At 31.8% G+C, this 13,849-nt stretch overlaps 2 protein-coding genes across 2 annotated transcripts in view; one reads left to right on the top strand and one right to left on the bottom strand.

The window, feature by feature from the left end:
• Positions 1 to 319: 319 nt before the first annotated feature.
• Positions 320 to 3,230, bottom strand: LOC106786864 (tetratricopeptide repeat protein 5-like). The gene is made up of 9 exons (XM_014748723.1): positions 2,885 to 3,230; positions 2,447 to 2,818; positions 2,016 to 2,366; positions 1,695 to 1,937; positions 1,580 to 1,633; positions 1,302 to 1,487; positions 966 to 1,138; positions 749 to 893; positions 320 to 672 (listed from the first exon to the last, which is right to left on the bottom strand). Exons 2-9 carry the CDS (start codon positions 2,528 to 2,530, stop codon positions 553 to 555), a joined length of 1,356 nt encoding a protein of 451 aa, XP_014604209.1. The 5' UTR covers positions 2,531 to 2,818; positions 2,885 to 3,230; the 3' UTR covers positions 320 to 552.
• A 677-nt stretch (positions 3,231 to 3,907) lies between these two features.
• LOC106786862 (ubiquitin-like protein 3) overlaps positions 3,908 to 13,849 on the top strand; it is an 89,088-nt gene continuing 79,146 nt past the window's right edge. Inside the window, exon 1 of the mRNA XM_014748710.1 lies at positions 3,908 to 4,323. Coding sequence (XP_014604196.1) covers positions 4,294 to 4,323 — 30 coding nt within the window. The 5' untranslated portion in view covers positions 3,908 to 4,293. The remainder of the gene's footprint in view (positions 4,324 to 13,849) is intronic.

The raw sequence follows: 13,849 nt of genomic DNA, 5'->3' as shown, positions 1-13,849 counted from the left end.
AGTGACGTGTCTTCTTGTATCACATATATATTGAGTATCAACGCCATCAATTATAGAATTTAGAGTTCACTGTTATCAACATGATAATACAATAACTTAGTAATAACATAAACATATTTTCAAGAGTCTTCAACAATCAACGTAAATAATAGACTGAAAATACATTTTATAATACAAATAACGTAAATTATGCGATCATACAAATAGCTTCCTCTCTTTCAAATGAAGTGAATGTTTATGTTAAAGTAATTCATTGAAGGACTATAGTAAGTAAAGCTTCAATGTGCAACAGCACGCAAATAATCAAAAAATGTATAAAACTCGTTCATTATAAACTAATGTTATATATAATATATTATATTATATTTTATATAACATAAGAAAATTTAATTAACCGCAATATCGGATATATTTTTATTTGTAAAAATCTTTTTAACCAGTTTTCTTCTAATACTATCCTACTATTTTTTTATAAAGTTAAATAAAGTTATACGATAATGCGGTAATCAATTTTCACAAAATTATATCGACATTTTCTTTAAAAAATTTATCTCAGTCGGTTTTCTTAAAAGTATGTAACTTAACTCCAGCTTGTTGCTCGAGACCCAATTTTTTTCCGTTAACGACTAATATGATCGGTGTTTCAACGCGTATAGACTTGAAGTCAAAATCCTAGAAAAATACATAACTATTGATTATGCCTATAACTTTAAGTATTACACCAACCGATTTACGTTAAAATACTAACGTTGTTCATATAAGAAAACTTGTGATGAATGACAAAAGGCTCAGGAATAGCGACCGAATCACCTACCGTAACTCCTCTACCCTTAGCTAAATTATATAGCGTAACAGCGATGCAAGTTTTCTCATGGTCAACAAGACAAAATGCACTACAAAGTAAGTATAATACTCATTACATTATTTAAATAAAAAATACTTCTTTCAATTCTCAGTATACTTACAAAGGTACACAATCGGAGTCTTGAATCCAGCATACTACTTTTCCAAGTACAACTTTCTCCCTATTTATTCCAAGTACTAAACTTTTCAATGGTATTAAATCTAACTTTATAGAGTTTTCACCCGATGTAAATGATCCACCTTTATATGGTCCTAAGTGTTTAGCATCCAATGCCTACAGTTAATTACAACCCTATAAATTTGTATACACACTAGGATCATGCTTTACGTTTACAAAGAAAACGAAACTACCTCAGTATTAAATACACGATAACGATCAAAGTAAGTTATTAGTAAGATAATGAAGAGTATGTATTTTGCAAATAATTGTTAAGTACCCTAATCATTTGATAAAGCCTTTTTGGTTTAACACGTCCATTTGTATTTACTAAATTTTGCACATCTTTTAAATATTGTAACAGTTCATCTCTTTTATTGGATGGGGTTTCCCATGTTGGATCCAATGACATTGCTCTCTCAAACGAATTTAATGCTAAATTATATTCTTCTTGATACTTTAATGCCTAAAATTGATTTCAATAGATAATTATAAATTGAATATGGAGATATATATGTATCATAAAAATCTAATCAAACAAATGATCGCAAAACTTACAATAGCTTTGTTATAAAATAAGTCTGGGTTACTTTTTGCTACAATATCTTTTTCCTGAAGATAGAAAATAAGAATTATTCATTAATATTATTATCTATTATCATTTATTACTTACTGCTTGTGTATACGCTGACATACAAAGACGTAAAGTGTTAGGACTTTGTGCAAGTGTAAAAAAGGAAGACAAATATGCATTTCCTAATATTGCCCAAGAGGTACCATCCGTTGTATCTAAGCTGACAGATTCCTTGGCATATTCAACACCTTGTTGAATATTCTGTGCACGCTGTTCACTGGTCGAAGTTGGTTCTTGTCTTAGTACCATGGATAGATTACGTAAAGAGACTTTATTCTTACCCTAGACAAATAATATAAATACAAATCATTTAATAGCAATAATTTAAATAAATAATATTTTTATATATAAAAAACATACATGAGATAAAGCACCAACGAAACAATTTTTAGCCTGTTGAATATCATCATTCTTCCAATAACATTCTCCTAATTCGTTCCAGGCTTCAGTTAGATTTGGTTCTAATTTAACAGCTTTACTCAAGAGTTCTTCTGCTTGAGGAATATAACGATCTACAACGTTTAAAGCCTTTCCTTTCAAATAATAATACTTTGCCCGGCTACCATCTATTTCATAACCTTTGCATTCATCAAATTTACTTATAGTTTCTTTCATTTCTTTCTCAACATCACTATTTTTTTTAATAGCTTCTTTAATAAGATGATTTTCAAAATAATGATCCCGAAAGAGATATAGAGACTTTACTTTCTCCTAACACACAAGACAATGAAAATTATTATATTAAATAGTAATAATAATAAATAAAATGAATATATTATAAATGTTCTTACTGTCAATGCTACAATGGGATCTTCTTTAATAGTATTTAAACTTTTGGCTCCTGCGACCACTTTATCGTCTATAATTGTAGACATTTTTCTTTCGAGAAATTTAACGATATAAACGGTTAAAAATAAGTTATTAATCGTCAAATAAACATCAAATAATCATTACGAATACTCATAATGCAAAATTGTGCGGATTGCTCCGTTATTATAGAGCTGTCAAAACAGTAGCCGATAGTTTACGAGGTTATACATAGATCATGAGATCTTATCCAACATCACCGTGTACTAGAAAAGGTAATAGACTCATAATCCATTCGTACCACTAGGTAGCAGTTCTGTCGTAATAATTTCTTCTTAGAATGTCCACACTAATTCCTAGAAATACAATATATGTGATACAGTTACTCACTGATAACTTCTTTTTATACAATAACAACTAACCCGTTCTCGTTGGGTTTAACCAATGAAATTAATTATAGTATAAAAAGTAAATGAGGGCTATTAAAAAAAAAAGGAAGGAAGAGAAATTACTATTATCTAGTATTATCCATTCGTGAGCACATATTTCACAAATCAGATTCATCCAATTGGATGACCGATCAATTCTAGCATTAGTAACTAAAAAGATAACTACGTCAGGGTTGCCGATAGAGTGCGCGTCGATAGGTTGCCGCCATTGGAAGAAGAATCGACCGCAGTCAGGTCGTTGCAGAAAAGCGAGCTGTCGTTATATAGCCGACTAGTCGATGCTTGAGGCTTCCCCAGAAAGCTGCATCGTCTCGGTATCGCCATTTTATGTGTTTGGCTCTGACACTGGGACGGTGGGCGCGTGCGGTGTAAGGAGAGCGGCGAGGGAGCGAGAACGAAAAAGAGAGAAAGAGAAGAGAAGAGAGAAAGAAAAAAAAAAGAGAAAAAGAAAGAAATAAAGAGAGAGAGAGAGAGAGAGAGAGAGAGGGAAGGAGAGAACGGTAAAGTGGAAGCATAAGCAGTGAAGAAAACGCTCCTCGTAACGTCGTTCGTCTATATTAGCAAGATGTTACCGAGATATTTCGCGAGCGATATGTGCAAGTAACGACGGGCCTTGCTGCTGTCGTCGTTGTCGTCGTCGTCGTCGTCGTCGTCGTCGGGGTTGCCGTGGCCGTCGTCTTTGGCTCGTTGTTGTTGGTGAACCGATCGGAGGAGCGCGCGCGGCCAAGGGCCCAACTCGGATCGAAATGGTGTAGTGAGTTGTGTTTCGTGAAAGTGCTGTTTTTTCTTTCATCGTCATCGTCCGCCTCTTCTTCTCTTCGTTCCATAATATAAAACAAAATTTATATATATATATATATACATATATATAAACACACGTATATATACACAGGATATATATACACACATATAGAGAACGAAAGAGAGAGGGAGAGAGAGAGAGAGAGAGAGAGAGAGAGAGAGAGAAAAAGAGCACTAATAATAATATCGTTATTCAAGGGAATAAAAGGGAAAGGTGCTCTTTTCTTCCTCTTCCTTAGGTTTTCTTTCTTCGTCCGTGATATATAAAACACACACACACACATATATACACACATCATACATACATACATACACTGTACCTACCTCTTTTGGAGCGCAACTTTCGACACTCCTGCGAAGAGGAAGACGCCTCTTCTTCTTCCTCGTCCATCGAATTCTAAGTTTGCTGCTTCATTGCCAACGTCAACTTTGTCACAACTCTTACTGTGCTACATCTTCGTTGTCATTGTCATTCGTACTATTTACCGCAAAGGAGAAAGGGTGTTTGGTACGAACCACGGACGGCCTCTGGAGAGACTCTGGATTTATTGGTGGCAAGACAACCCCAAACGCGGTTTACCATGAGTTCGCGTAATATACCCTCGGATAAGGTGAGTAATTTAGATTTTTCTTCGTTATTATTTCTATTCATTTACATTTATGTGTGTCATATGTGTTAAATCTATCTTTACTTTACTCTCGTAATACGCTTTTTCTCATCTTTTTTTCGAACATGTCGACCGTACCCGCCCCTTCATTCTATCCCCTCTCTCCTCTTATATTAAAGTCCTTTTCTATGTCCTTTAATTTATTCTCTTTCAAAGATATTTTATCTTTTCGTAGTGTCATATTTTGTTCACCTCGACTTTACTCTGTTCTATTTCCCTCTCTTTTTATCTTTTTTCCCTTCTCCTACATATATCCGTCTCCCTCTCTCTCTCTCTCTCTCTGTCTCTCTCTTCGTTCGAAGGTCACCGAGCATCAAGGGAAGAGAAGAAAATTGTTTATGCGAAAAAACGACACCTGCTGCAACAGATGCATTTTTTCTTTATGCAATTTAAGTATTACCTTGCCTACTTCTCTCTCTCTCTCTCTCTCTCTCTCTCTCTCTCGCTCGCTCCTTTTTCTACATTTTTTTTTTGTTTCGAATTATAACATGGTCCTACCCCTATGACTTCAACGTTCGCGCCGTTATTTCACCGGATGTCTCCTATCGTGACCTTATTTATCTCTCTCCACTCGCTTTCTCCAGAATGACGTTTATATATATATATATATATATCTATACATATGCACATATATATGTATATATATTATATACATATACCCAGTGCGGATCCTCGACGGAAAAAGTATTCGTGATATACCCGATTCGCGAAAGGAGTATTATTACAGATGCTCGTGTGTGCGAGGAAGATAAAAGTCAAGAGAAATGGGCGAAGTAAAAGAGGAAAAGAAAAGAAAAAAAGAGAGAGAGAGAGAGAGATGATTAAATTATGAATATATGCATGCAGAAAATAGTATGAATTTTCTTGTAATTTTTTAATATGTTTTTTTTTTTTTTTTATATGTAGTATATAATATGTTTGTGGGTGGGTTGAAAAGTTTTGAGCCTAACATAGAAACTTTTTTTATCGGTCGAACTCACTTTTATTTAAAAAAAAAAAAAAAACAAGAAAATAAATAAGAATTATTTTTTGATGTTCAAAACTCTCTCTTTTCAACCCATCCTCGTATATGTTTATAAACTGAGTGATCTAATAAATGTTATCACCTTTTCATTTTCCTTATTTTTAATTTAATGGGGAAAAAATGCTCAGAGCAAAGTTGCACCACTTCAAGGGACACATGCGATGGTCTGTTTTTACTAGATTTAAAAATAAACGATTTTTTTGTCTTTCCGTATAATTGCGATTATTTTTTTCTTTTTTTTGTTCTTTTTTGAATTAATTCCTCGTGTTATCGCGAAGAGAAAAATTGGAGAGAACACGCGGTCAATGAAAGATTACTTTGAGAGATTAGGTGTTTTGAAAAATGTCAGGTGATTCACGTTAATGTAACATACTATATTTTTTTGTCGGTCGAAGTCCGACAAAAATGTCGAAGAGAAAATGGTTCAAGGTCTACTATGTATTCATGATTATATTTTTTTGTTGTATTATTTAGATGCACATGATACGCTTTGTTACGATTATAGACATTAGATCATTAGGTACGAACACATATAATGAGTCAAAGGAATATTTTTAACATCTCTTTGTTATAATTTTAAACACACAATTTATATTTATTTTTAATGCAATGTTTCAAACAATTTTATTATCATTTATGTCAAATTGTATTTCTCCATAAAAAAAAAAATATTTTGTATAATAACAAAATATTTATATCAATTTGAATAATACGAAAACACGTACGTTTCCGTATAAGAAATTTAAAACTTCGCGTATTATAAGAGAATATCAATTATTTAAAATTGCCAGTGAGATCGGGTACGAATATTTTTGTAACTCATTGTACACGCGTTACATGTGTATTATTTATTGTATACGATTAAAAACAGTTTAGGGGGGATCTTATAGAAATATTTCTACTTACATAAAAGCATTTATTTGATCATACATTGGATCAATAAATCATTTCAAACATATTCAAAATAGTTGTTACTGTAAATTTTTAAAGCATGAGACATAGGTGGTATGTTAATAGCCCATTGTCAAAGAAGACATTCATTACTTATTTACGAGAGACCGATGACAAAGACACTTAGTAATCAGATAGAAGCAGTCGTATAGTTATTTGTATTTTATAATCATTTTGAAAATTTCAAATATCGTTTAGATAACTGGATAATTTATTTTACACGACGATAAAACTTTATTTCTCCATGCCACTTTTTGGACTATGTCAAAATAATTGAAGAAGAAGAATAAATGTATTTAATGATTCATCCCGTAATATCAATTTTTCTATTTAATCTGTTGTCATATAATTATCGATCTACACCACGTATGTATATATTTGTTTGAAAAGTTTCGAGCCTAATTTTGTTCTCGATCCGAACACACATTCATTTAAATGCTTTATTTCTTTTTTTGACCAGGCTCAAAACTGTTCAACCGAGCCTGGTATATTTTTTATTTACATATCCAAAGCATATCTCTTTATTTTTATGATATTACTATTCGTTATATCGAATCGATCAGATTTATGATCGATCCCGTATAATTGACGTATACCTACTTATTTTTGTATTCTTTTTGATCAGCTCTCATAAAAACTGTACGAAGTAGGGTAAACCATCGCATCGTTTAAAAGCGATAAACTTCTCCGACGAGTTAATCCGATCGATATCAACATAATACGATATGTCCATTATTACGTTGCATCGAATGCTAGTCGAGTTTTATATCCCATTATAACTCGTGTTCTGACATTACCCACGCAGACGTGGCCTCGCGTTTTAATGTAATCCATGGGGGGGCATTTTCTTTTTTTCTTTTCTCTCAATTATTATTCTCCCGCTTTACTTTCCTTATCCTAACTCCTTCATTTCATTCTTCCTCTTTTCTCACGTCACAGTCTTTTCTCGATGGAAAATGTTAGTTTTATTTTTTCACTTGAAATATTCTCTTTTTCACTCACTCACACATATACTCTCTCTCTCTCTTTCTTTCTCTCTCTTTGACGCAGTTAAAATCGATTATCGCAACCGCAATGCGTGCTACCTACGACGTATGAACTGTTTCAACTTGTTATTTAATTGTTTTTAAATAATTATATATCGAGCACAGGGGTTACTTTCATTATTCATGAAAAAGGATTATTAGTTTATGTTGTTGTTTTCCTAAATTGATCTCATAATTTATTAAATCTTACAATTCTTAACATTATTATTATTATTATAATTAATACAATTTAGAATGTGATTTCACGTTCTGTTATTTATTAATTTATAATCATTACGAAGATTGTGAAATATTCCAAAATTGAGAAAAAAAAACATACATTTTTTGTTGTACATTTCTTACATTAAACTTTTGTGTATAAACGGATTGAAACGAAGATAAAATGTCGAAGATAAAAAGCGATGAGAATAAAGAACAAAATGTCAATATGTAAACTTTTATCTCTCGAAAAGGGAAGAAAGTAAATGGTATGCTTAGATACAGATGATGTGACTTAGACAGTTCTGTTGTAAAAAAAGAAAGTGAGAGAGAGAAAAAAATAACAAAATAGGGACTCGGTCGGCCGTAAAAATGGATTCGACCGTTCTTCTTTTACTAGTTCAGACGACTCTTATTTCTATGCCATAGTCGTCGTAGTCCGTTTGTAAAAGCGTAGAAAGATATCGAGGGTAGAAGGAAGGAAGGTTTTGTTATCTTTCCATCGTTGGTATAGCATCAACAGAGAAAGAAATAGAAAGAGTGAGAGAGAGAGAGAAAGAAAAAAAGAAAGAAAGGGGGGGAAAAAGATAAAGAAGCTAATATCTAATGGTAACTCCCAACTCTTCTTTAGCTATTTCGTTTTATTTAGCGATTCGACTCGGTAGAATCCTCATTTCTCCTTTCTTTCACCTTATTCTATGTTACATTGTCTTTTAGATCAATGAAAAGGATCGCTTACCATTAGACGAAACTAATTATGTGAAAGGAGGATAGAGTAGTACATGACAAAGCGAGCGATAGGTTTCTATCGAATCGAATACCATGTACAGCAGACACGTTGTACTCAACGATTCACCCTCCAGCATTATTCTATCGGAGACGATACGTTACGTTACCTGGTCGCTTCGATTTTTTACCCCTCCCCCTCCCACCCTCATCTCTCTCTTTCTTTTCCTTTTTTTTTCTCTCTCTCTGTCTCTATCTCTCCGTTTAGAATCCCTTTGATTTTACCTCTCATTGTATGACCGAGCGTTCCTGCAAAAACGTTCCGATATGTTTCCCTTTCCTTTGTATCGATCCTTTGTCTTCTTTCCCTACCTTTTTTTTTCTTTTTTTTTTTTTTTTCCAATCCCTTTTTATCCCTTCGTAAATGCAACGTGATTTTTACGTAATGCGGCACAGGTACATATTGTCGATGTTTATATTTTTGTCGTTTTGTTCTCCCTTTTTTTCCTCCCCCTTCTTTCTTTCTTTCGTTTTATATAGATACCTTATTTTGTATGTTAAGTAGTGTCGTATGTTGTAACATTTTATGCAAAAGGGGAGATAGATCATTTTGGTCAAGCGGTGCAAAAGTAAAAGTCTTCTTTATGCATGATTATTTTTCTCTGTAAAAACAACGAGTCATTCAATTTGGAATTTTTGTTTTTATATATATGCTTTATTATGAAACTTTTATATAATAGAAGATCAATTTTTTTTTTTAATATACACAAAGATATCGATCGGATAAGGAATTATAATTAATTGTGTTTTAAGATGACGAAAGTTTTATTCGCGAGTGTATGCGTTTAACGTAAAAAATTAATTCGTAAAGGGGACTCACATAGGTGACGTTTAATCATTTCATTGATTGTTTATAGAATAGAATTGTGAGAATAGAAAATAATGTTATTGTCGGTGGGAAGAAGAAGAAGAAGAAGACACGCGTCCCTTTTCTTAAATTTAAAGTCCGAAAGGATATTCTTTTTTTCGTTGATTTTATTAAATAGAATATGTTCGTTTTTTGGTATATATATATATAGAGAGAGAGAGAGAGAGCGAAAAAAAATAAATTCCATTGTCGTGAGCGCGCAAACATCGCGTGCACGTACGTGAGAACTCCCACGCGTTCGTCACACGTCACTTAATGCCAATTTTCTTTTCTGCTTTACGACAATGTTTCTTTTTTTTTTTTTTTTTTTCCATTTTTACTTCTTTCGTTTAGGTTTGTTTGTTTAAAAAACAAAAAACATTTCGTAAAAAAAGATCGAAGCATGTGTTTAGAATTTAACGCTAAAAAAATACTGCGAGTTGGTCGAACGGTTAAATATGTTTTTTTTTTTTTTTTTATTATAATTGTAAAATGATATTAATATTATTTTATTATTATATTATAATTATATTGTTTCATTTTTATTTATACGAAGCTAATAACAAAATAACTATAATATTATTTTGCATTTAATTGTATAATAGACTGGTTAATTATTCGTTTACGATATAAATATTATTAGTGTATAGTAGTTATATTGATGATCGGGTAATGAGATATCGAAAAATATGATATTAAATCTAGAATTTGATTTCTATACCTATATATGCAAAATTATTTCTCTTAAAAATAATTGCGTTGAAAACTTTTATACTCGTTCAAGTTTTTTTTACGTTAAAAGAATTTTACTTTTTTCTTTTCTCTCTCTCTCTCTCTCTCTCTCTCTCTCTCTCTCTCTCTCTCTCTGACATTGTTATCAGAATTTTATGAAAAAAATATTATATTATTTGTCCGTATTGATGTTTTTCGTTTAATTAATGATCACGAGCTCAAATATTTCCATTTTTGGATCGTTCTATTCATTCAAAGCAAAGTCAATCGTTTTTATTCGTCACATACATATTTCTTTATACTCATACCCGTTTTCATTCGTTAACGCGTATTCGATAAGCTTAGACTTTCGGACTTTATTTTTCTTTTTTTGTCCGTTTTTAATTCGGATTCGAAACGAAAACCATACATTCTCCGCGTTCGCTTTTGAGCCATGTTATATATTTTTTTTGTCCTCTTTGTATTTTGTTCCTCTCGTTGACACATCCAAAAACTTTTCTATCGTTTTGTTTTGAGATTCCATTTACGAGAGAAAGATTTATTATTATTAAATATGCAAAATATTTCATTTCCCCTTTTTTTTGATTTCGATTTATCCCCATTATCATATCGTTTTCTCATTCATTTTTCTCTTTTTTTATGGAAAAGAAAAAATACCACGAAAAAGACGAGAATAATAGTACGTGATATATATATATATATGTCGTTTTTAATAGTACTCGAAAAGAAGACGAACTGATTCAAGATCGAAAATAAATCGGTATTTGATTACTTCGATCTGCATGTCCCCCTCGGGTAAGCCGATTGGAAAAGTCGACTTTTGGTATTTCCAATAACTCACGCGTTGATATAGGTTTGGAGATTTTATTTTCTAATCCGTAAGCTATAGTACTACTTACATACACTGGTAGTCAACACAATAGCGTATCGATAGATTTTATTCTTCATACGAAAAGAAAACTTTTCTTTCTACCGATTGTGCGTTTTATTATACAAGAATAAAATACGTGTGCGTGTGTGTGTGTGATTATGTATTAGAAATGTTTATAATTATTTGAAGAGCTATAGGATCAATCGAGAAGATAATAGTTTTTTCCTCTCGTAGTTGATTATAGTTACTACAGAAGAGAAATAGGTTTATTAACATGGGGTCCGGAAATACTTCATTTCTGAGATCTAAGACTTCAATTATGTTTCTTGTATTTGCCGGAATTATGATACACTCCGTTAATATTTCCTTACATGATATATTTAAAAATGTCAACCTCCTTCCTTGAATTTCTTTTCTGAATTTTCGTTACACCATGGATGATATGTGTACGTAGGTTGACAAGCGAATGGTTTATTCGTTGTATTTCCTTTTTCATTGAAAATAGAATAATAAATTTATTGGAGTTCCGTTTTACGAGAAATCGTTCGATGTGTTACCTTTTTTCCCAAGAATTTCTGGAATCACCGATATTGCAAGAAAATTCGCATTCTTACGGGATATTGCGTATATTGCGGTTGGTACGAGCGCATACGGATCGAATCAAATTTTACTGTATTTTCTTTCTTTTGGTAAATATTGATACACAGACTTATTTGTTTCGTTGAAAATTTTTGAACGAATGGGAACGATCGCTTGGACGATTGTTCAAACGTATAGGAAAAAAAAAGTAGGGAAAGAAAAAATAAATGTAAACGATTGAAAAGTCGGTGACATAGATTTTGTTCTTTTCTCTCGTTCTATCTATCTATCTATCTATCTGTCTATCTTTCTCGTTAATTTATACTGATCCCTTTTCTCGCTAAATAAAAATATATTCCTTTGAAAAGCTTCGAATCGTTGACAGGAATATATTTTTTTCTGGATTTATTTTATTCGTGTTCGGTGCTCATACGTATGTATGGACACATTTCTAATCGATCGATATTCGAGATTACTCGTGTCCTTTCGGAAAAAAAATTGCAAAAATTTCTTTGACCTACAACGTAATTATAAAATGTGTGAGTTTTTTCTCGTTAATTCATTATTGACGTATACATATATACATACAGACAGATAAATTCTAATAAGTATTTTTTAATTTGTTCCCATATTAAGTATTTATATTAATAAAATATAATATTTATTCAGACGCATGTGTACACCCACATACACACACACACAAATTTTATTATATATATATATATATGTTTTTTTTTTTACTAAAATTCGTTAAAAAGAGAATATCACGTAAATGTTATACTTTCAATCAAGGTATAATCTTACGGAAACAAATCGGTACTTACTTGATATAGAATTCAACCCAGCGCGTTTGTAGTAATTCCAGCAATTCTTTTCATCGTAAAATCGATTAATCAAGAATCAAAGGAACGCAATCGACGAGAGACGAGGCGGTTGATTTTAAAAAGCGGAAGAACGAACTGGAGAGTACATTGGTTGATGGTCGAGCGAGGAATTTCTTGAAATCGAAATTACATTGTTAAGCCGGCCGAGAGACTTTGAAGCGTAACTATGGGTCGTTGCATCGTTGACCCTTATCCGCTACTCTGCACTTGTGCACGATCTCACGAAACGGACCGAGCTTCCTCCGACACCAATCGAAGAGCCGTAATTTAACCTCACTGATTTTTCTCTTCCTTCTATATTTTTTTTTTCTTTCTCTCTTTCTCTTTCTTTTACACACAATCTACTCTTTATATATTTTTTTTTCTTTTTTAGTATGCCTTCTTTATAACCCACCACCTCGCTCGTTATTACAAAGACGTTAACGTTATATCGAGAATGAACCATTCGAAGTGATCGAATTTAATTCGATTTAGATCCTAGGTTCGTTAGAATTCATCATGGACAAGTAATTTTACCGTTCTTTCTCCTTTCCCTTTTTCTATTTCTTTTCTTTTCTTTTCTTTTCTTTTCATCAATAAATGCTATTTCTCGAGATAGGATATAGGATTGGTCCAAATTACGTAGAAATTTACCAATCGTCGAATGATTTCTAATTCAATTATAATTTCATTTGAAGATTACGAAAGAGTCAATCAACTTGCATATATTTTTCATACAATTTATTTTTCTATAATATATAATTATTGAGTGATAAAAATGTTACAATATTTATCTCATATATAAATCAAGCATAATAATATATAAGTTAAGTGAACTATAATATTGTATAATTTATTTTCTAATTATCGTATCTCATTGCATCGCGAATGATGCTTTATCATTATTGTTTGTTTTTGTATATAAATAAATATCGAAAGAGGATAGATAAACATTGAGTATTGCAATGATATAGGCTACTAACGTTTCATTGGTCGGATAATACTTGCTTTCAGCATCCCTCGAAACGATATGAAAATGTAAAAGGAAACGGTGAAACGCGAGATGCTTCCTTTCCAACAGGTAACTTCGATAAGTAGGTGGAATCCGAGCTGTCGTTACCTCATCCTACATCTAGTTTGCCTTGATCCTGAATCCTGAACATTTGATTCTATTCACAGATGTAAATGCAATGCAAGAAACTACTTGTAACTCTTTGTTACAAAAGATCTCATTCTTCATACCTTTCTCCTAATGCTTATTTTTTATTTACATTTTTTTTTACATCGATCATTGTTATTGGTCTTATAAAATATATACAATTAAAATACATAACTTCGATATATCTATGAATGTTTGCTTCAATGTTTATAATTTTAATCGCATCAACGAAATAATCAAATTAATATTCGTATAATTATTTTTGTATTTTATTAAAAAGTACAAAAAAGATGAGTTCGATGAAAATTGGCTACCCGAAATGGAATCAATTTAACTGTGATATTTAATAAAAAGAATAAGAATAGGATATATTTTAATCAAAAAAAAAAAAAAAAAAAAAAAAAAAAGGTCAA

The sequence above is a fragment of the Polistes canadensis genome, unplaced genomic scaffold, assembly GCF_001313835.1.
Source record: "Polistes canadensis isolate GaletaPanama2010 unplaced genomic scaffold, ASM131383v1 scaffold_86, whole genome shotgun sequence".
Classification (NCBI taxonomy): domain Eukaryota; kingdom Metazoa; phylum Arthropoda; class Insecta; order Hymenoptera; family Vespidae; genus Polistes; species Polistes canadensis.
Note: the sequence above shows the minus strand (reverse complement) of the source record. Positions and strands in the feature narration are given on the sequence as shown.

Bases quoted from the DNA above. Each gene is read 5' to 3' on its own strand.
- LOC106786864 (XM_014748723.1), bottom strand. From the start codon at position 2,530: ATGTCTACAATTATAGACGATAAAGTGGTCGCAGGAGCCAAAAGTTTA. The intron at 1,938-2,015 runs GTATGTTTTTTA...TTATTTGTCTAG, and splicing joins TCGTTGGTGCTTTATCTCAT to GGTAAGAATAAAGTCTCTTT. The intron at 1,634-1,694 runs GTAAGTAATAAA...TTCTATCTTCAG, and splicing joins TGTCAGCGTATACACAAGCA to GAAAAAGATATTGTAGCAAA.